This window comes from Trachymyrmex cornetzi, unplaced genomic scaffold, assembly GCF_001594075.2.
Source record: "Trachymyrmex cornetzi isolate Tcor2-1 unplaced genomic scaffold, Tcor1.1 scaffold227, whole genome shotgun sequence".
Lineage (NCBI taxonomy): Eukaryota > Metazoa > Arthropoda > Insecta > Hymenoptera > Formicidae > Trachymyrmex > Trachymyrmex cornetzi.
Window position 1 is genome coordinate 925,420 of NW_017296923.1, and position 22,189 is coordinate 947,608.

The following is a 22,189-nucleotide window of genomic DNA, read 5'->3' on the forward strand; positions in this document are numbered from 1 at the left end:
CCCTGTTGCCTGTGCCTATTGCCTGTGTCTATTGTGTTTCCAGCTTAACATGATTTCAACCTACCAGAAATCGGATACATTGGAATATACACTTTCTGATAGGTTGAAATTGTCTTATTCCTATCGCTATCGCTATTCCTTCGCATTGTGTTTAAGGCTTAAGATCCATTTTTACAATATATGATTATCTAAAGATTAAAGGATACCAACAGATTCATCAATAAAATTCATTCATAAATTTTTTGGTTATCTTTAATCTTTGGATAATCATATATTGTGAAATCAGACTTAATAATGAATCTTTAGTGAACTTTTAGTGGATTGTTATAGAATTGTTATAGAGCCCGAAAAGTATTTGTTTTTAATGTGTATTTATCGACACACGGATATGCATTTGAAGGAAACAATCTTCTCGAACTCGATTGAGGATCGATTAGTGCGTTACCGCCAGTTCGGCCAGTTGAACCGTGCGGCACCGTGGCAGCAACGCTTCCGGCGGAACAGCATTGTCGCGGATGATCACGTGATCAAGGATCGACTTCTTCGTTTGTGGCCACGAGGTTTTGTGGTAAAAATTGAGTTTACCGGGTGGAAAAGGCCCCCTATTTTTGTAGTTATACAAAAATGCCCTCCAGCAACCCGTTGCCACCCAAAGAAAATGCTCTGTTCAAGCGGATCCTGGTGAGTAACGGCTGATCAAAATACTCTGTTTTGGACCCCACTCTCCGGCAAGCAGAGTGCATTTGCCGTTCTCTAATGATAAAGCATTTCCTCGGGGGAGTAAAACGGCAAAAGGTCACTGGCGACTGCGTGACGCAGCCGCTTGCTTGACATTATACATGAAAACCCGTCTCGCTCGGCGACACTCCGTAACGATCGGCGCCGTCGATCCTCGCGCGAATACAAGACAAAACCCATCAAACCCCCCCTCCTATCTAACCCTACAAATGCTTACAAATGCATCTTCATGGTGTATGTTCTCTTGCAGAGATGCTACGAACACAAACAATACAAAAATGGGCTGAAGTTTGCAAAACAGATCCTGTCAAATCCCAAGTTTAGTGAACATGGGGAGACCTTGGCGATGAAGGGTCTCACTCTCAACTGTCTGGGCCGTAAGGAAGAAGCCTACGATCATGTTCGCCGTGGCCTCAGGAATGACCTACAGTCCCATGTTTGCTGGCATGTTTACGGTCTTCTACAGCGTTCCGACAAGAAGTACGATGAGGCTATCAAGTGTTACAGAAACGCGCTCAAGTGGGACAAAGATAATATTCAAATCCTTAGAGATTTGTCGTTGCTACAAATCCAGATGCGGGATCTGGAAGGTTATAAGGTACATATTTAGCATTTATTGCAAGTTCTTACTTTGTCACACATATTCATCATATTTTAAAGCTACATTATATTTTGATTATGTATTTACGAATATATATTTACGAATATATATTGATTTTTCATAGGATACCAGATATCAGTTGTTTATGTTACGTCCTACTCAACGAGCTTCTTGGATCGGATTTGCTATTTCATATCATTTGTTGAGAGATTATGAGATGGCATTGAAAATTTTAGATACTTTTCGAAATTCTCCAATGGTACGTTATTTATACATAAAGATCCTTGATATAGAAATAAAAATATTGTATAATAAAAATTTATTATATCCACAGATTTGTTATGATTATGAACATAGTGAGTTGTTGTTATATCAAAATATGGTCATCCAGGAATCAGGAGAATGTGAACAGGCGTTAAAACATTTAGACAAGTATAGTGATCAAATTTGTGACAAGGTTACTGTCAAAGAAACTTATGGTAAGTATGTAACATGGTTATTCAAATTGCACTTTTAGCACTTGAATATTTCTTTAATATTTCTTGAATTACTCTCTAGGTAAACTAAGACTTCAACTGAAACAGTATGCAGAAGCAGAACAAGTTTACAAGGAACTATTAGATATTAATCCGGAAAACACAACGTATTACACTAGGCTAGCAGAGGCTGAAAGACACTCTTCACCAAGCGAAACGTTGCAAATGCTCCAAAGATACGAAGAACTCTTTCCTCGAGCATTAGCACCGCGCCGTTTGCAACTCAATTATGCGACAGGAGATGAATTTAAAGTCTTAGTTGATCGATATTTACGAAAAGGTAAATTTTTTATAAAGAATTTCTTTGCACATGCATTTATTTGTTTAAATTATATTTTTATAATTTCATGTATTTAATTGGATTTATATTTCTTTCTAGGGCTTCACAAAGGTGTACCACCGTTATTTGTGAATCTTCGTTCATTATACACTGATAAGGAAAAGGTCGAAATCATATCATCTCTACTTGTGCAATACAAGGAGGCATTAAAACTTCATGACCACTTTAGCGATCAAGAAAAAGATAATCCACGAGAACCAGCATCCGCGTTGTTATGGACTTATTATTACCTAGCGCAACATTACGATTATCTCGGTCAAACGGAAAAGGCATTGATTGAGATTGACGCTGCCATAGATCATACTCCTACGCTTATAGAACTTTTTGTTACCAAAGGACGCATTTATAAGGTAAGATCGTACATATTTATGTAAATGCAGTATTATTACTTTGTAGCGTTACAAGTCTTGAAGAACCATAGTATTCTCTTTATTATAATAGAAATTTTTAAAAGGATTATGAGGATTAAGTTTATTAAAAAAATTTTTGTTATTGTGTGCCATTTGCAAATTTCTTCAAGAGATAACATAATATTGCTATTCTATTATTATTACTTATCCATAATAATTTTGAATTAAATTTATATTTCGGATATTTGTTTGTATTGAGTGAAATATTTTTCCATTCAAAATTCTTAGTATTATATATGTGAGGTGAAAAATCACACATACGAGATTCAAACCTGGATTTTTGACTTGATAAGCAACTGCTTATCAATGTAGCAGTGTGCTATTTGACATCTCGCATAACCAGTACACAAATATTTATTCTAAAGAATAATGTGGAAGATATATGTGGCCTAAATAGAATTTCAAATGTTAATAGCACGCGGGTAATGTTCAAGAAGCTTATAAGTGGCTGGATGAGGCGCAGGGATTAGACACAGCTGACCGATATATTAACTCTAAATGTGCCAAGTACATGCTCCGTGCGAATCTTATTAAAGAGGCAGAGGAGACGTGTGGGAAATTTACGAGGGAAGGAGTTTTAGCTATGGAAAACTTGAATGAAATGCAGTGCATGTGGATTCAAACAGAAGCAGCCAACGCATATAAACGTCTTGGAAAATATGGAGAAGCATTGAAAAAATGTCACGAAGTTGATAGGGTAGGTAGTAGTATATTATACTATTGTAATATATATTGTATGTGTACGCGCGTGTGTATTCAACTTAAGATGTATACGTTATATCTCTTGTACCATGATTATTTGCAGCATTTTTCGGAAATCATAGAGGACCAATTCGACTTTCATACATATTGTATGCGGAAAATGACGTTGCGATCTTACGTGGGTCTTCTAAGGCTAGAAGACGTTCTCCGAGCTCACCCATTCTATTTCAAAGCAGCGAAATGTGCAATGGAGGTTTATTTGCGACTACATGATTATCCTTTGCCAGATCCAGCGCAAACGCAAGAAATCGACACTGGTGAGTACTATTTATCAAAATACCTTTTGAACAGCCATGTGCATAGTATATCTTTTATAAATTTTTAATCTGAATCCAATTAAATACCATGCAGATTATGTCACAAAATTTAAATTTAATTTAATTTTTAAGTGGGTAGGTGGAATGCGCTCATAGTACTGCAAGTACTGGCTGTTCAAATGTTACGACTTATTTAAAGAAACATATATTTATAAAATGCTTCAATTAAGTTGATTACATTGCAACTAAATATATTATGTGATCTTTGTTGGTATATTTGTACAATATTATTTGAAAAATGTTATATATACGAAAAATTACAAATAATGTCAATTACATTTAATTGACGGAAAAAAGATAGACATATAAATCATTAATAGCATTAGGAAAGGCCATTACATTAATCTGTATAAAATATTTAAAACTCAGTTTACAGCAGACAGAGAGGCTTGCATCAATATTTGTTGTTTCATATATATTTTACGTTTTATTCAACTTCACATTCTGCATATAGAGAAAAACTTAGAAAAAAGATTCGGGAAAGAACGCTACAATCTGTCAAAGCGCGTACATAAAATAGACAATAAGTAATTATGTTATATGTACACGTATCCCATTAATCACAGATAATGTGCAAATATGCGATAACGAAGGCGCATACTACAAATCGCATACGCGAATACGATCGCACATCTATTATTATAAAACGGGGGAGTCAGGTTGCATAATAAATTACGCGTTTATCGTAAAACAACGTAGCTATAATTATCTAACTTAATCAATTCGTATTTACAAGTACAATAAATATATTAATAATACGCGTATGTATGTGTGCGGCCGACACGCACGCAGGCGATGCACGATCACTTCGCGCGCTGGACATCCGCGAGATTATGGCATTGCGCGCGACTGCCGTTGGATACACGCATTCACGTTATCCCGGTCGCCTTCGTAATCTCGGCCCCCTGGGCTTCGGATAGACATATCCACTATTCTGGTCCTGTCGTTGCGTGATCGCCTGCGGCGTCAGGAAGTAAAAGTGGCCAACATCGCCGGGTAGTCTATACGCGAAATACGCGTTCGGGTTATTCGAGTGATTGTCCTGCACCGTGATGGGATCGATGAATTCGGCATCGGGATTTATGGGGGGATGCGGATTCCTGTAGTTGACCTCTATGTCGTCCAACAGTGACACGGGTTCCTGAACGTTCTCCAGCTCCTCCCGAGACTCGGAGAAAGGCACGAAATTGTTGGTGTGTCTGTTAGCCGGCTGTATCGTGCCTCGCAACCTGTAACGAGGGGTCGGCTGTTGTACTCCCTGATTTTGCAATCGATAGTTTCCCGTTTGCAACTCGTAGTTCGGTAACTGCGACGGCTGCTTCGGCCGATGTTTAGGATCAATTATCTCGACGAACTCGCTGTCCGGATTAATCGGCGGCAAGGGCCGTCGATAGTTGACGAGAGTGTCGTCCTTGAGGGAATAGGGTCGCTGCGACTGATCTCCATATCGCACTTTGACGTTGAGCGTGTTGTAAGTTACCGGTCGACCGGTCTTGTAAACATTCGGCACGTAGACATTCGTATTATGATCAGGTTTCTCCGTGACGCTGCTCGATTTCCCATAGATCGGAGTCGTGGTCGATATCCGCGTGTCCGGTAATTTCTTACCAAAGATCGTGAAATACTCTTTCGTAACATCGTCCAATAGCTTCTCGTCCTGCTGCGTGAAATACGCGTATTGCGGATTGGGTGTCGTATCTACGATCGGATAGGACGTGCTCGTGGAATAAACCGGATGTTGCGTCTTGTATACTTGTTTCCGTGATTGATGTCGCGACGGGGAATCGATGTCTTCGTAGTCGTATTGCTGATTACCAGTCTTGATGTCCTGATACTCGCTGTATACTGAATCTTGCTGCTGCTGTTGCTGCTGTTGCTCCCTATGATACGGCGATCTCTGATTACCGAGTTTTGAGTAATCCGCTATCTGAAAGCTGTACTGATAGACCGGTTTAGGCTTCGTTGTCTGTCGATAGTACGTTTGTGGCTTGGGAGTCGTGTAATACGTCTGCACCGGACGTGCAGGAACAGGCTGATAGTAAATGGGCGCTTGATCGGCTAACATACGTTGACCCTGATCCCGAGACGAGCTGGTGTCGAATTTCGTTGACGTGGTCTCCGAATTGTCAGTGTACTGGTACGTCTGCGAATTCTTCACGATGTTATCAATGAGCTTCACCTTGTAATCTTTAGAAGTCTCAACCGGCGGGATCGTCTCATAATAGTTCTTCTTCTGCTCAGATCGCGACGTTTCGACATTGTAGTACGGCGATTTCGTCGTGCTTTCATAATAAACTGGCGACGGTTTCTCCGTGACGTCCGAATTCTCATCGGTCGATTCCTCATAGAAGTAATAGGATGCATGGCTGGCAGATCGATCGGGCTGACTAGTGGTGATAATGGTCTTTATGGAAGCCGGGGTGACTTCCACCGGTCGCTCCAGCGACGACTGCGTGGTCGACGGGTAATACGCGAGAACCGGGATCTTGCTCGTGACCAGAGTGGACCAGTCTTTCTGCTGGGTCGTCGCCTCGGATACCTGATTTCCGATTACGGGGCTGATAGTATATATCTCGGTATTTTCGAGAGTATGCGGTTTCCCAGGCGTCGACGTTGTGACATCCACATTAGACGTAATCTTCTTAGATTTAAATGTGTTTGTCGCATTCTTTACCGTTGTACGACCGAAGGATACCTTTGTGGAAGTCGATAAAGTAGTACTTGTCTTGGTTACCAAACTCGGCGGAATGGACGACGCCTTGTTCTGTTTAGTCGTAAATTTCCTCGGTGGCAAATACGTTGGACGTGTTTCCGGCGAGGATGTGGTCGTCGGTCTCTTTGTGTATTTCTTTGTGGTAGTTTTCTTGTCGTCCAGAGCAGAGAAGAAATCCGGCGGCGGAGGCAGTATGATGCCGGGCACCAAGGGGCCCGGCGGCACAGCTGTCGTATTATCTTGCGGATAATAGAAACTGTATGGTGGCGGATAGTAGATGGATTGATCCTCCTCATCATAATCCGATTGGTTACCTGGTGGTGGCACGAATATCGCACCAGGCGGTATGGCGTGATAGAAAGGCGGAAGAGCGCCAGGCGGCGGATGAGGAAGTTCCGGTTTTATTCCCTTCTGATCATTTTTACCCCTAAACGATTTCTCCTCGACGGAGAAGTTTCCCGGGAGACCGAAATCTGGGGTGAATACCGTGCCGTTCGGAGCGATTGAGAAGAACGGATCCTCTCCTGGTAATAATCCCTTTGTGTAAAGAGTGTTGTAGTCGAAGGTGCCGTTGCTGATCTCCTCCACGGTGCCATTTGGACCAATGATCTGTACCGGTCCCCCCTCCGTGAGTTGTACCGGAAAGGGTGGCGGTACCTTCGGCCTCGGTGGTATCTTGACCTGCCGTTTGGGCGCCTTGTAATCATCGATAGGCGGCCATTTTGGCTGCTCGCCATCGCCGCTCTGCTGCTGGCCGCCGTCCTGTGCATGTTCAGGAAATTTCCCACCCCTCAGTACCAGCACGTGGTTCTCGGCCAGCCAGATCTCGTCCTCGTCGAGGCCACCCAGATTATCGATCGTGTCCTTGGGCACTTCAGGATTGTCGAGGTAGCTGATGATGCCGGGTCGTTTCGGGCGATTGCCGTAAATCTCGTTCTGTATGAGACCGTACTTGCCCTCCTTGACCTGCTGGGAGAGTGTTTTTTTCCCGTCCTCGTCGTCGCTGCCACCACCGTCGCCGCCGCGATTACTTTTCCCCTCCTTACCGCTGCCGGCTGCCGACATGAGAATTCCATCGTCCCACAGCGATTCGCCGTCTCCACGGAGCTTTGTATCAACTTTCAGGTGACCCCCGATCAGATGGTGAGACACTTTTCTTCCGGGTTCCGCGGTGATCTTGTTGGACGACGTGCTGCTCGGCGATTTCGTGCCCTGGCTGTAGGACGTGTGTTCCTTGCCCGATCGACTAGAGTCCTCAATGTGCCTCCTCTCCCTGATCATTGACGATTCCGTTATGATTGCGCATGTCGCTATCAATGTTAGAACTAGTGACAGCCTCCACGGAGACAATGTGAGATGCGTCATCTGAAAATAGACGATGCTCATGTTATTCATCTCTGGCCCCAAATTTGTATGTACAGATATGAAACTAATTGTCTGGACAGATGATTTTTTCAAATTATCCGGGTGTTAAACATTGTGATTTTACACTGATAAATTATATTTATTTATATTTGGATAGCTAATTGTGAAACTATAGTGCTGTAATACGTGTATAAAATCATACTTTTTAACCGGACAACAGTTTGAAGAAATCATCGATATAATGGCGCACTGTTCGGATAATTAGTTTCGTAATTGTATTTTCGTAATACGATCGGAACATGATATTTTTATCCCGCGATAAAAAAAGTTATTTTTATTCCGCACAAGAGACAGTATAAACTCGTATATTTTAATACGCAATTTTCTATGTACCTGTAGGAACTGTAATTAAATCGTACGCTTTATTTTTCACGCTGCGTGAAATAATTTCTGCGTTTAATAGGTCAGTAAAAGATGTTACGTTGCGCAGTATATAAAACAGTTTATTATTCACAATGACCGGAATTACATTCATAGACGTCGGTAGACGTAGCACGCGGTTTCCAGCGTATGTCAAGGATCTAATTGCGCAATGACGCCAATTAAGTACTAAGTCACGAACAAAGCGTATGTTTATTCGCATCCTAGCCAGACCCATTGCTGCCCCGCAATTTAGTCTTGCGGTAACAGAAATACGCTACTAATGGTTCTTGCTCCTATTACCATTTTACAAATTGTGCCGCAGTAAATTTCTGAAGTATTTTCAACTGTGTTCGGTTTTATGAATAGTCGTAGTGTTTGAGAGAATATGAAAAGAAGGAAGCGAATATTAAAAAAAAAAAAAAACGTAAATATCGAATGATTCCATCTCCCGGAATGACATTTTAACATTTCAGCGTGAGTATCGTGAGACAAGAACAATTTTCGCGAATCGCCAATCTTCTACGTATCGGTAGTTGATCTCTCGAGACCTATGCTCGTACATTCGGAGAATTCGTTAATTCCACCACTCGGGATTGCGGTGATACCGAGAATGCGATATTGAGGGGGGCTGCCACGCCTTTCCCTGGCGAATAGACCGGTGAACGTTCGACAAACATTCACGGGTCACTGGAGTACCAGCCGACTCGTAATGACTCGCGACTGAGTAACGAACCGGTGCGAACAACGTAGGTAGGTTTCCTGTAGATATACGCCGATGCATTAACCATCGCAAGAGCGTGTTGCTGCAACGCGCGGCTCGTGTAAGTTTGCGGAAGTAACGCCAGCGCAAGCAACACGATAATACGCTTCCGACAGGCCCGCGGACGTCGCACTTCGCCTATCTCTTCAATATTTTTTTTGAAAGCTCCTAGCTTCCTTCGTTTCGTTTATCCGTGATCCAAGGATGCGTCCTACACTTATTTTGATACATTAATTGCTCACTTTACTGTCACTATAAATAGAAAGTCGCGTTATATAAATAACATGATGCAAGCAGTATACAATTTCTATTGAAATATCGCGTACATAATAAAATCATAAATTGCATAATCGAATATCAATACCACGAATTTGAGTATCAATCGTGTTTATCACTCGGAAAGAACTGTTTTGCTGAAGTATCTAAAAATTTAAGTATGGATACAGATCTGAAAATAATTTTGTTGAATTATTAAAATAATTATGTAAAACTGATTGTTAAAACTTTTGCAATATTGTCGTCAACATTAAGACATTCTATATAATAATTTGATGATCGAACAAAATTATTTTTAGATCTGTATCTATCTAAATTTTTAGATACTCCACTAAAACCGTTCTGTCCACGCAATGTTTTTCTATTTCAATCTTCACGATTGCCATAGCTTTTTAAAATACATTTTAACATTTCAGCCCACAGACGATTTTCCTGTGATTTCCAAATTACGTTTAATGAATGCGATATTAAAGTATACCTTTCTTTGTACATCCGGAACGGTATGACAAACTTTACTAGGATTTCTGGTATGTCGCTGAATTGCTGTAATTTAACCGCCACATGCGATAATGCGCTTCTTCGGAAAACCTGCAAGGTGACCAGTCCGACGATGGAGACATAAAACGCCTTACGTGAGTGCACTCGATTTCTCCGCGCAAGTAACTACTTAATCTACGCGTGCTACGTGACGGAACACCGACGTTTATCCGCGCGCAAGAAGAATCAATGTAACACTCGATCACTGATGCACGTGCTCGAAGTCATCAACACGCCCTTAACACCTGAGGATACACCGCGCGATTTATCACGAGTACTGCACGTATCTACGTTTGTAATATCTCCGTTGTCACGAGTCTTATAATCACCAATTATTCCGTAAAAATCGCCATTAATTGTCAATAAGCACTCGTTAAAATCATCATCAATCGTCAAACTGTTCTGTAAGAACCATCATTAATTCTTAGTACACACACTTCAAAATACTCAGATTATATTTTCAATTAAATTAGAAGCTCAAACAGCAAACGCAAATTTCACGCATGTAAGTTGCGATATGAATTTTCTTTGTGAAATCATCTTTGCGTTCTCCGTCGCGCTTCGATAAGTCAGATCGGCCGCGGATATCTCCATTGTGCACTCACCAACGGGCTTACTCTACAACTTAGCATACTCACTTTCCGACATTTAACCGACACTACCCACAACACTATGAACGATTGATGTGTTCTACTTTATAAGAAAATCGCACCTCTCGATTTGCGTTTTACTGACAGGACCGGTTCTCGATCGCTACGCGCGATCCCGATGTTGCAGGTAAATCACATAAGGTGATTTTCTCACGTTCAAGTGCGTATCCTCCATTTAACGTTTAGCGAAGTATACGTTGGTTGATTTTATGCGTTGATAAATGGTCGTAGTATTTTCGGTATTTTTATCGATGGAGATTGGAGAAACGCGTCGCGGGCCTCGACGGAACCGCGATACAACCGCTCGAACCGGCATGGTACACGTGACTGGCGGATTTTCATCACCCTCTCCCTCTACCGGACCCGCCAAGGACGTTTGTCGGGGAAGGTGGAGTCGTTTCCAAGTGGTAGCGGTACCGCGCCGGTGGAAAGGAGGAAGTCGCGGCTGGTTCGTACGATTAACGATCGTAATTAGATCGTTGCTTCGTGTCTGGCATTATTTCAGCGTCGCTGATTACTCGGGGGTGTTTTATGCGCGACAGTCCTCGCACGAGGACACGTAACTTCGGAAAGAGGTACAATGAGCGCGTAATGTCGCGGCGCCTTTCACTTTCTGTCGACAATCGGGACTGGTCTGATTTTGCTTACTTTTCAGGGCGATACTCACGTGACGAACGACGAAAGAATCACGCCGCGCATTTACTCGGATTATCCGAGCGATTGCTTAACCATCCGGTAACAAAACCTTTTTGTGCACAGCAATAAACTACTCATAAATCAAGCCGATACTTCGCTGTCCATTTTTGCTGTCTGCGCAACACGCGAGTCTCGCCTAACAGAGTTTGTTGAATGGACAGTTCTCATTTGCCGAAATTGCGATCTTGAATGGTTTCGTTGACTTTTGACGCCCGAAGCTGACGTCCGATCCGAGCTATTAATGTGCGAGCTTTGTTGACTGCTCGAGTTGTGAGAACTCGAATAATCTCGTTCCTTTGTCCCGTGCATTTTGTACAATTCCCACAAAGCGCGTAACGATTGAGATATATATTGCAAAATAGACCGGCCGTAAACGTCGCCAAAATGGAAGTGGTCTGTTCCGTAAGACGAAAGTCGAAGGATTTTTCGAGGCGTGATGCAAGATAGCCGCGATTCCCGCTGGCAGGTGCCGTTACGTTGCCTCGTTACACCGAGGTCTGCTCTAGAAAACGTTCAAGACTAGACTTTGCCGTTACGACCGACAGCAGATCGCTTCGATCTCACTTGCCAAATTGGAAAAAGTCGGAAACTAGTTTCAAGATAGACGTGGCGTAACAATTATGATTCTTGTAGAGCTTTACTTGGAAACTCGAAGAAACCCCCCTTATAGAAACCCCTTTTTTAACCTATAAAATTTACCGTATCATTATCATTATATTTGTCACAATTTACGTATTCACTGCGTTTTAATTTAATATTATACCAAAAAAAGTCTAGTAATAGCTACCAAATGTATTTTGTTCAGCGTGTTGGTGAATTTTTTAGTACCAAATATAATAATAGTAACCAACCGTGTGTTTGGTAATAATTAGAAAAATTAGATCAATCTAATTAGTTTTAGTTATATTAAATGAACATTTAATTGAAATTATTTTACCAAGCTTCAGTAACTATCATCTAAGTTTAATTATTATTACCACCCTTTTCTTGTGTACTTCGCATATCTGCTTTCACATTACAATATATTGATTATTCTCGTTAAAATGTTTTGTATTTATCGTTGCTGATAGCATCAGCATATGCAAGTTAAATCAGTTCGAAAGTAATTTCTCGGCCACACCGATATCCCGAAATATAACGGAAGTTGACCTTGAATCTGGGCCATCAAAGGCGTCCCACGGTTAAGATAAAACGGCATTGAGCCATCGCACTAGTTCCGCGAGAGTGAAAGGCTAGTCTGGCGGAACGAGATCTTTGCAAAACAGCCTCACGTTGATTCATCAGATTGATATCGTTCGTTTTGTCGATCGTGTAACGCAATTGTAACGTGATTAGCAGTTATAGTACCATTTTAGTTGGAGAGTATCTATTTGTATATTGTTGTTGGGAATATATAGATCGTATTATTTTAATATTTTGAGAGTTTAGTTGATTCATCAGATTGATACCGTTCGTTTTATCAATCGTGTATCGCAATTGTAACACACTAAAAAAGTGATCTTGCAGTTATAACAAAAATGATTCAAGTACAAAAAATAACTAAAATTGATAAATTTTTAGCAAGTACTGTGATATTGGATATGTATTGCATCTAATCATACAGGTGACAGAGATAGAATTTAGATTTGTGTTATAAATTCTATGCGTAAGATACATAATTTTCTGTCAGATACAAAAAACAGTTATAATTCTAGCTGAAGTAGCAAAATATTTTTTTGCGTATGTGATTAGCAGTTATGGTACCATTTTAGCTGGAGAATATCTATTTGTATTATTGGGAATGTATAGATCGTATTATTTTGATATTTTGAGAGTTTAATTAGTTGAAAAACCTTATCGATTTTTGTGATTCCTAGTTCGCTTATCCTGCCGAGCAAGTACTGTAAAGTCATACAATTACTGGTGTACATGGACACGCCAGACACCACGTAAGAGATCTACCGTTATCCAATTGAATTTACGCTTTCAACTACTTTCCTTTTTTGTTTCGCGTTGTGCTCGCTGAGCAGCATTAATTCCTCGACGCTGCGGCTTGACTTTCGGCGCGTCGTAACGATTTTACAGCTGCGTGTAGAAACTTTGGGGTACATACACTCGAAAGTGGCCGGTCACATCATCGGTCACAGGAACTCGATAATCTACTGTAAACGGTATCCTGGCCGCGATGCATCTCTCGCTCGAGCGCATCTTTATTTAACAACCGTTAATTAACAATTTATAACCACTCTATTTTCGATGTTAAACTCAAGCTCTGCCGCGTTGTTATAGTACATTATTTTCGAACATATAATTTGTTACATTTCTTACGGATCTGCATGTTTGCGTAAGAGCGATAAAACAAGAGAAAGCTAAAACATGAATGCGTGAGGTGTCCTGGTGTTATAGGAAATTATCCCTATCGCTTTCAGATGCAAAGATAAGTCGGAATATCCGCTTTACTTAGACACTCGATTGGCACGCTGCACTTGATGCTATATATTAATGCACCGCTTCAGGCTACGAGTACTCGTGAATTAAATTAACACATTTGAAACATTGCTTTCTGTTGTATATATTTTACATGCATGCTTTCCTATATCCCTAGGGCAATTTAGCATGTATAAATTTTTGACATCTCTAATGTTATTTTTCTTTTATTGAGCACACGTAGCACGAATGTATGAAAGGTGAAATTAATTTCTCTTCCGTGTCTCGTTTTAACAACCAATTGCAGTAATTTTAATAGAAATGATTAAATTGTTGAAATTGTTAAATTATTATTGAATATATTATTAAATATTTTCAGCAAAAATATCTGTAGATTCATTTACATGTATAATATAATATTAATAGCACAGAAAGAAAAAATTGGCTTTGATCACTAATCTTATGCAGCAAATTTATTCGCACATGTAAGGATCGCAAATTATTTGCAGGTGTAACAGATATTTATTCTTTTCGTACTCGCTATAAAAATTATTTGCAACAAATGCAAAATATTTGTCAAATATGCAAATTTGTTTGCTGTAAGCAGCAAATAAATTTGACAATTAAATTTTATAATGCCTTTTGTGTTTATAGTAAATTTTTTCTCTCTGTGAGCATTCTTTATTCTCGTCTTTATTATTATGGACATATATAAATTAAATATAATTATAATAATTATATATTTATATATAATATACAAATATATAATTATATATAAATTTATTATTATTTATACATCTAATATTCTTACATATATTTATATGCTATCATTGCATTTCTAATTTAATCGTCTACTCACACGCGGGGATTAACCTATTGCAACGGAAAACATGTCCGATTTCGCTATGTCATGTAATATTCGTCGTGTAATATGACAGTTCATCATGCGCATCACGTGAGGTGAATCCCCCGACCTCATAGCTCAGAAGTCAGCGAGATCGGTTCCGTCGGAATGACAGGGAAGAGTAGCACTCGAAGTGGAACACCTTGGCATTGACCGGCTTGCTCCGCCGAGGCAGCCCGTGCGCTTGCATAATCAGCTCGTCTCGTTCATCCCGGGGCACTTCTCTCACGGCGAGTTACGGCATCAATCGCATCTCACGGTAAACTCGCTCTTGAGATGACTCTCGCAGTTTGCGTACCGATATAATCTTAACGGCGCGTACTTACGACCGAAATTTTTTTCCTCGATACGGAGAAACTCCTCTGAGTCAACGACCAAGTATCTCGTTGCAAATAAATTCTGTTTCCGTTTATCAACAGAAAGTGCAAACGGAATGACAAATATCGTATGTTTTACCGTTATTAGAAATTCCGAACATTTAAACATTGGCATTATATAAGTTGATTGTAGTTTTCTTATTGACGGACTGATTTCGTTTCAGCAATCTCACGATATGTAATGTGTACTAGTGATGGAATGTATAAATAGCTTTTGCTGTATATTAAACACATTTCTTAAGTATTCGATGTAATATCGAATTTTATATAAATTACATAATGTTATTAAAAATTTTGTTATTTTACGCAACAAGGAATTATTACGCAGGATAAAAATATTAATCATTAATTCTCGGACAAATTCATTCATGAAAATTCCCATTTTTCATCTTTGCACTTCTGATGTCTGCCAATTTCTACTGATGTATTAAATTAATTAATTAACTTCGATCTTGGTCTAATTTATTCGTTTTCTAATTTTTAGAATTAGAAGAAAGTAAAAAATAAATTAAATCAAGATTAAAGTTAATTTATATTGATAAAAGTATAAGAAAAAATTACTTGCTCGAAACTGAAGATTATTAGGAATCCGTTACGTATTTTCGATTTTTGACCGTAATATTCTTCAAAGAATTTTTTCGAGTTGCAACGGCCTTCACGCTTTGAGGCAACCGAACTCGATCAGCGAAAAATTCAAAGAAACAGGTCAAACCACATGGTAAAGCTCGGAGAACAGCCACAGACCTTCGTAGCGCAATAATTTGTACAATAAATACATCTTCGCTAATCTCATCAGCGGGTTAGCCGCGCATTTTCAACTCGCACTTGTTCGACCGTTCATCTTCACAATAGATAAGAACCATAAATCTTGCAACACTCGAGTGTACTTTGAGATGCAAAGTTACTAACCACACACTCTTTCGAAAGCTTAGTCGCTTTGAGAATCTCGCAACGTTTACATTAAATGAAATATCGAGAATTTATGATTCGAAATGAAAAACAGTTACAAATAAGTTTTTAAGAATTCTTAGGTTAATTCGCATTGGAAAAATGCTATGTCATGTCGTAAGACTGTTGTCTCATTTTATTATGCTCGGAAATATAATTCAGTCGTATATCTTCGATAAAAAAAGTTCATCATTTAGCCGGTCGTTCTTAACGCCGTGATCTTGTAAGTTTTAACGAGCTGTCGTTTGATTAACGTGCACAGGACGTGCGCGATTACGGCTCTATCACATATATTTGTCAAAGTCGAGCGATGAGACACAGCCGTCGGAATTTGCGCTTTTGTCACCCGTTGGATTCCTGTCGATTGTTCCTCTCATACTAATGAATCCATTCTTGCGACTCTAATCGCGCACATGTCCACTGGACTTCAAATGGAACAGGTTTATCCTACAGTGTGCAAGTGAATCACAGCCCGGGCATCCCAAGACGAGCTCGTGATCTTGTCCCGCAATTTGCCCCGAAGCGGTTCTTCATTTTTATCCGCATTCCACCGCTGCACCGCATTTTGTACGTGCACATTCTCACGCTTGCGTCAATCCCTCGCGTCCGCTGCAAGTTAGACGCCACCGTTGCACTTACAATTAAGGACGATCAGTCCCGGCGAGAGGGGAAACTGGCCAGCGCAAGGTCGTGCCCAAGGCTCCATTGATGACCCTGCTCGCCGTGTTGTCGTTCTTCCGTCGCGAAGGCCCCATCATTGAAATGTATTCGCGAGAGGCAAATGTATCGCGTGAGATATTTTTTGTTCAAATGCACTCCTTTAACCCTCCGGAACTGAAAATTCACCAAAATCTGTGACACAGACCCCTATATTCTGTAGTTTTACCGACCGTACCGGTATCATTACATCGTTGCGTAGCTTTTTTATTATGTATATAACCAGTATAACAATGTAATAACATTGATATTATTGTTAAGAGTTACAGAATAGGTATACTGACGTTGGATCTGTAAGATACATTTTATAATTTTGGTTAATTAAAAGACAATAATTAATTTCAAAGAACCAACATGAATAAAGAATGAAATACTAAGCATATTTTATTAAAAATAATCTAAATTTGCAGATGCGTGTAACATAAAAAAAATTGAATTTTTGACAAAGAGATTTATAATTGATCCACTGCACTCAGAAAAAATTGTTTATTTGACAATTTTAGTTTATTATATTTCTTTCGATGAAGAACGTATGTACTTAAGTCAAATATAATGTTTGATTTAAATACATATGTATTAGGTGTTAAACTTAATTCCTGCCGTTTTTCGTCTCTAAAATTGATTTGTTTCGAAGGGAAGATGAATGAATACCTTAATCAAAGTAATTTCCTCCATTTTCTACTTTATTACTAATTAATAATACTTTATTAATAATACTTTGAATAAGGTATTTCCCTTCGAAACAAATCAGTTTTGGAGACGAAAAACGGCAGGAATTAAGTTTAACACCTAATACGTTCTTCAATGGAAAAAAATTAAGTGACAAACTAAATTAAAATTTAGTCAAATAAACAAGTTTTTTTCTCAACTCAAGTATCAACTCTGGGGGGATATAAATAATACAGGTCCAATAAATCCACATCGACTCCGGAGGGTTAATCTTCTCGCCTTTGAAAATTAACGCGCGATATACGCGAGGCGTTACTTCGCGCAGTACTAATACGATATCGAGTTTACCATGTTATTTGTACATTTCCCGTGAAAAAAACATTGCCACGTGAATATTGATACAACCCTCTCTTTTCTCTACAGCGCTCTAATCGGTGACTTTCATATTATTCCGTAACAAATACTGGGTTACTTAGAGCGCACGTAATACGATACACTTATATGCTCGTGTCATGCCTCAATACTGTATTTTTAGTGAAGAATCGTAAAGATAGTATTACTGATCTCGCTGAACACACGACGAGCGACTTTCTCTGTGTACGGCTACTATTTTATTTTACTCGAGCGACTTCATGCACGACTTGCATAACTTGATAAGCGGTCGCGGTTTGGTGGCGCTAGAAATACCGTTCAATCGTTGTGCACGGCGCACAATCGATCTCCAACTAATGTTTGCCTTGTCTTGATTAAAAAAAAAAAAAGATAGTTTTAGGTTTCATTCTCCGCATCACGACTATTTTCGTCTTTGTTCCGATGTGATTTGCGTATTCGCGAAACGGAATTATGTAACATCCTCGTGAATGTACAATGATATTCTGACTACTCTTAACAGTGGATCATAAAACGATCGCGTCATGATAGCCAGTGGCCATTTATACCGATTTATTATCTCTTTCCCCTTTCCTGTCTCGAGGGAGCTCTGTCGTGCAGATACATAACATCCGTATATTGAGAGCGCGGACCAGCATTTGATCTTTAATCGACGAATTTCGCAAAAACATTATTTCCTTACGCTATATTTTTAGCCGAAGAAAAAAAAAGTGAATTGCTGACGTGCTCTGAATTTAATTTTGCTGCTTTACCTTCTGAACGTTTTTCGAGGACATGCAGTATCAAAGTTTGTATCAAAGTGAAAGTAATCGGCCGCCAATCGGCCGACAAGTCGCTCGTTCGTAGATTATAATTGACAAAACGAGACGAAACTAATTAAGCACGTTATAAACGCATCCATCGCCGTGACGACGTGTTGCCGGAAGTTCCAACTTTCGCAAAAGCACGATTGACCGGATATTCCGAGAGCCCCGAGCGAAATGCGCGAATACCGCGGGAACTATTAACAGCACCTTCTACTTCATACTTTTATTTCAGGCTCATTTAACGATATAATTCCGATTCAACGAGTACAGAAAGTAAGACTGCCGACGATCCTTTAGGAAATAAAATTTTCGAAAGTTGTTTTCATAAAGGAAAACTGCATATTTTCCGAATTTTGCATAATGTAAATTTGGACGAACATTTAGACATTCTATTTATATTAATCACATAAATTTCTCGGATCGAATTGAATTTAAGATACAATATATTCTTTGATAAAAGGAAGTTACGCTAGGTCTAGATACGCAGGTCTAGACAAAAGGGCTATTATCTGAGAAACGGTGACAGATACTACAAGAATGTTTCAGAACTACAGTTCTGTTCTTTATTCTTGCACTGTCTGAACTGATGCACACAGTACAATAAGTTGAAGCGAAACAAATGTATATTTGTTTCATTTCAACTTATTGCACCATGTACACCAGTTCAGGTAGTGCAGGAATAAAGAACAGACTTTATTTCGGTTCAATAAGACTTGCGAGAAACGTTGAAGCCGCTAAAATTATCTATCACTGTTTTCGAGGAAATGATTCTATCGTCTAGACTTGTACATACGTTTTTTTTTTTATTAAAGAGTGTGTTTAATAGAAGCAACGTTTCCAACGAATTTTAGAGAATTAACTGTCCTCCCTATTATTACGAACAACGATGGATATACAATAATGAGCGACATCCTGGCGCATGATGACCGTACGCGTTATAATTAATGTTTCTCGGAAGACCTCTTAAACCTTTACGTCGGTCACAGATAAATAGCACGGATATGCGTATCAAGACGAATGGATGTTGATACATAGGTCAACTATGAATGATTGAGAATATCGCGTAATCAGAGCAAAAGTCTGTGATCTAGAATATCGCATAATTAGAGCAAAAGTCTGTGATCTAGAAAATTTCCATCTATGAAATTTACTAAATTATCGTTAACTACATGCTGACGTAGTTGTATATAATTGCTGTTTTTTTCATTCTGATTTTTACAATTAAGCAAGTTTTTAGGTACCTTTCTTAATACACATAATGATTTTCTTTTACGCGATGAGTCGTTCGTGTCCTGAGTTAATTTTCATCACTCTTACACGGAAAAAACAGTTTTGCTAAAGTATTTGAAAATTTAGGTAGATTATCTATGAGCTAGGTACAGATCCGAAAATAATTTTAATTGGAAATAGGGTTGTCGATATCGAATATAAATATTTACTATGAATATATTCATCAATGCAAAAACTATTTATATTTACCCTAAATGAATAAGCATTATATCGAACATATGAATAATGAATATCGTCATAAATAGATTTTGTTTGGACTAATCAAATTCGATATATTTGATAATGCTTATTCATTTAGGGTAAATATAAATAGTTTTTGCATTGGTGAATATATTTATAGTAAATATTTCTATTCGATATCGACAACCCTAATAGGAATTATTATGTAGGGGACGCTTAAACTTTATCATCGAAGTTTAAACATCCTACATAATCTTTGTTACAGATTTGTTACAGATACAGATACAGATAATCTAGCAAAATTTGTAAATACTTCAGCAAAACTTTCTTTCAATGTACAAGTATTCAAAAATTATTAAATGATTTAGAATAATTATGTAGGGAACATTTAAACTTTATCATGAAAATTTAAGCGTTCTATATAAATTGTTTTGATGGTCCAAACAAAATTATTTTCTAATCTGTATTTAGCTCACATATAATTTAGCCAAATTTTTAGATACAGCAAAATTTTCTTTCCTTCTACAAGTTTATACAAAAATTATTAAGTGATTCTTACATATGCTTTAGAAAATATTTATAAAATTATACACATTTAAAAAAAGGGAAGGACAGAGACCATTATTTGGCCAAATGTTCGTACTATTTTAAAGAAAAGAAATGCGCAGGACACGAATGATCCAACCATGTGTACTAATTTATTAAAACTTTATGAGACGTTTTATTTTTCTTATATATTAAAATTTATGTTATTTGATTTGAGGAAATATATCCTCGAGATCATAGCACAGTAATTTAGCATCTACCACGTGTAGACTACGCAAGACTAAGTAATTACCACGACAACGGACTTCTACACAGCACGTGGCGCGTTAACTAAACATTCCTGTCGTGCATCGAAAGGCTTCTTTCCTCACGATAATTATGCAAATGCACTCACGATCGTTTATAATGCCGTATGTCGGCGTCTTCGATGATATATCGATCTTTCTTGATGCGCTCCAAAACAGGCAGGCGGCTGCTTCAGGCGCATGTGTCGCACTCCGACAAGTTCATCTGCGAACGCACGGAAGAAGAAATCTCAACAGAATAGATGGGGGACTGCCCCTTCACCCATAACACACCGTACGTTATGGACCGTACGTGTCGCGAGATGCAACCACTGCACTTGGCCGACGATGCACGAGCGAGTAGCCTCCTGCGCCGCGTGACCGGTGATCTTTATATCGATGGATCCTCTACTGGCCCTGCGCCAGTGTCCCGTCCCACTCTGTGGTATCGCGATGCGATGTGACGCGACGCGACGCGACGCGACTTTTGCGATGGTGCGCGACTCGATGCCCCGATACACCGCATGCGATATTCGCGCACCTCGTGCACCTCACCACGGTGTTACCACCACGTTGCGCCCGCGTGCCACGCCGCACCGGAGGGAGGGAATGCCGTGTGTGCAATGTCGCCGGTCGCTCTTACGACTGTCGGCCAAAGGCATCGTCCTGGGCCATTCACACACCTCACACACCCTTCTTTTTTCGCAGTGGTCCTACCTGGTCCCCCCCCCTCCCTCTCTCTCTCTCTCTCTCGCTCGCTCGCTCGCTCTCTATTTAGCTATCTTTCTCTAAAAGACACCTGTCCGATTAATGGATACAATTGCAAAAAAAGTATCGCACTGCAAAACCGATTAGAATCGATTAATTTTATTGCGACACAATACGACGCGTTTCGATGATCTATACCTTGATGAGTATTTGTATCATTGGTCTATTGTTACCAATAAAACTTGACATCATCAACTATTTGCAAATCCTCTTAGGATCCTGCTTCTCTACATAATTTGCAAATCGCAATACGTAGTTCGTAAATGCTGACGCAGATATGAAAACCAACCGCACATAATGAAGAAACGAATGCAAATTTTCATTCCGCGTCTGCGTTGCGAACTACGTTTTGCGATTTGCAAATTATATAGGGGCACATTTATTTTGTTTCTTAATAATTGTAAATTTGTACGTGTATTTCTTTCGAACATAATTTTACATACATAATTATATATGTATATATAGACGTTGTTTTTAAAATAGGAAAGGAATAAAAGAGACCAAAATAAAATGAAACAATAAACTTGTACACGTTATTCGCTATCAGGAAAAGATCTTTCTGAGATGCATTTGAATATTTATTTTCGACCAATCATTCAAGCTATAAACGTGCATGAGATAATTTATTGCTTGCGCGTACTACGATTGTAAAAATCAGGGATCTCGCTGTTCTAAAGTAGTTCTAGGCACTTTATGTTATTTTGACGGTGGTCCAGACGGACATAACGATCTTTACTTGTCTACGCGAGAAATACAATCGCGTCTGTCCGGGATGGAAAT

The 22,189-nt window shown here is 39.3% G+C and overlaps 2 protein-coding genes across 4 annotated transcripts in view; one reads left to right on the plus strand and one right to left on the minus strand.

Moving 5' to 3' along the window:
- Window positions 1–480: 480 nt before the first annotated feature.
- Naa15-16 (N-alpha-acetyltransferase 15/16) overlaps window positions 481–22,189 on the plus strand; it is a 45,418-nt gene continuing 23,709 nt past the window's right edge. Inside the window, exons 1-8 of the mRNA XM_018506612.1 lie at window positions 481–681; window positions 989–1,336; window positions 1,464–1,598; window positions 1,674–1,818; window positions 1,898–2,155; window positions 2,255–2,565; window positions 3,041–3,322; window positions 3,431–3,644. Of these exons, the coding sequence (XP_018362114.1) occupies window positions 625–681; window positions 989–1,336; window positions 1,464–1,598; window positions 1,674–1,818; window positions 1,898–2,155; window positions 2,255–2,565; window positions 3,041–3,322; window positions 3,431–3,644 (1,750 nt within the window). The 5' untranslated portion in view covers window positions 481–624. The remainder of the gene's footprint in view (window positions 682–988; window positions 1,337–1,463; window positions 1,599–1,673; window positions 1,819–1,897; window positions 2,156–2,254; window positions 2,566–3,040; window positions 3,323–3,430; window positions 3,645–22,189) is intronic.
- On the minus strand, window positions 4,097–21,015 carry LOC108760571 (uncharacterized). 3 transcript variants are annotated; one of them, XM_018506609.1, is made up of 2 exons: window positions 20,752–21,015; window positions 4,097–7,782 (listed from the first exon to the last, which is right to left on the minus strand). In XM_018506609.1, exon 2 carries the CDS (start codon window positions 7,780–7,782, stop codon window positions 4,579–4,581), a length of 3,204 nt encoding a protein of 1,067 aa, XP_018362111.1. In that variant the 5' UTR covers window positions 20,752–21,015; the 3' UTR covers window positions 4,097–4,578. The 3 variants fall into 3 exon arrangements, with proteins under 3 accessions (XP_018362111.1, XP_018362113.1, XP_018362112.1); XM_018506611.1 differs by lacking the exon at window positions 20,752–21,015 and adding an exon at window positions 16,399–16,659; XM_018506610.1 differs by lacking the exon at window positions 20,752–21,015 and adding an exon at window positions 9,720–10,212.

Bases quoted from the DNA above. Each gene is read 5' to 3' on its own strand.
- LOC108760571 (XM_018506609.1), bottom strand. From the start codon at position 7,782: ATGACGCATCTCACATTGTCTCCGTGGAGGCTGTCACTAGTTCTAACA.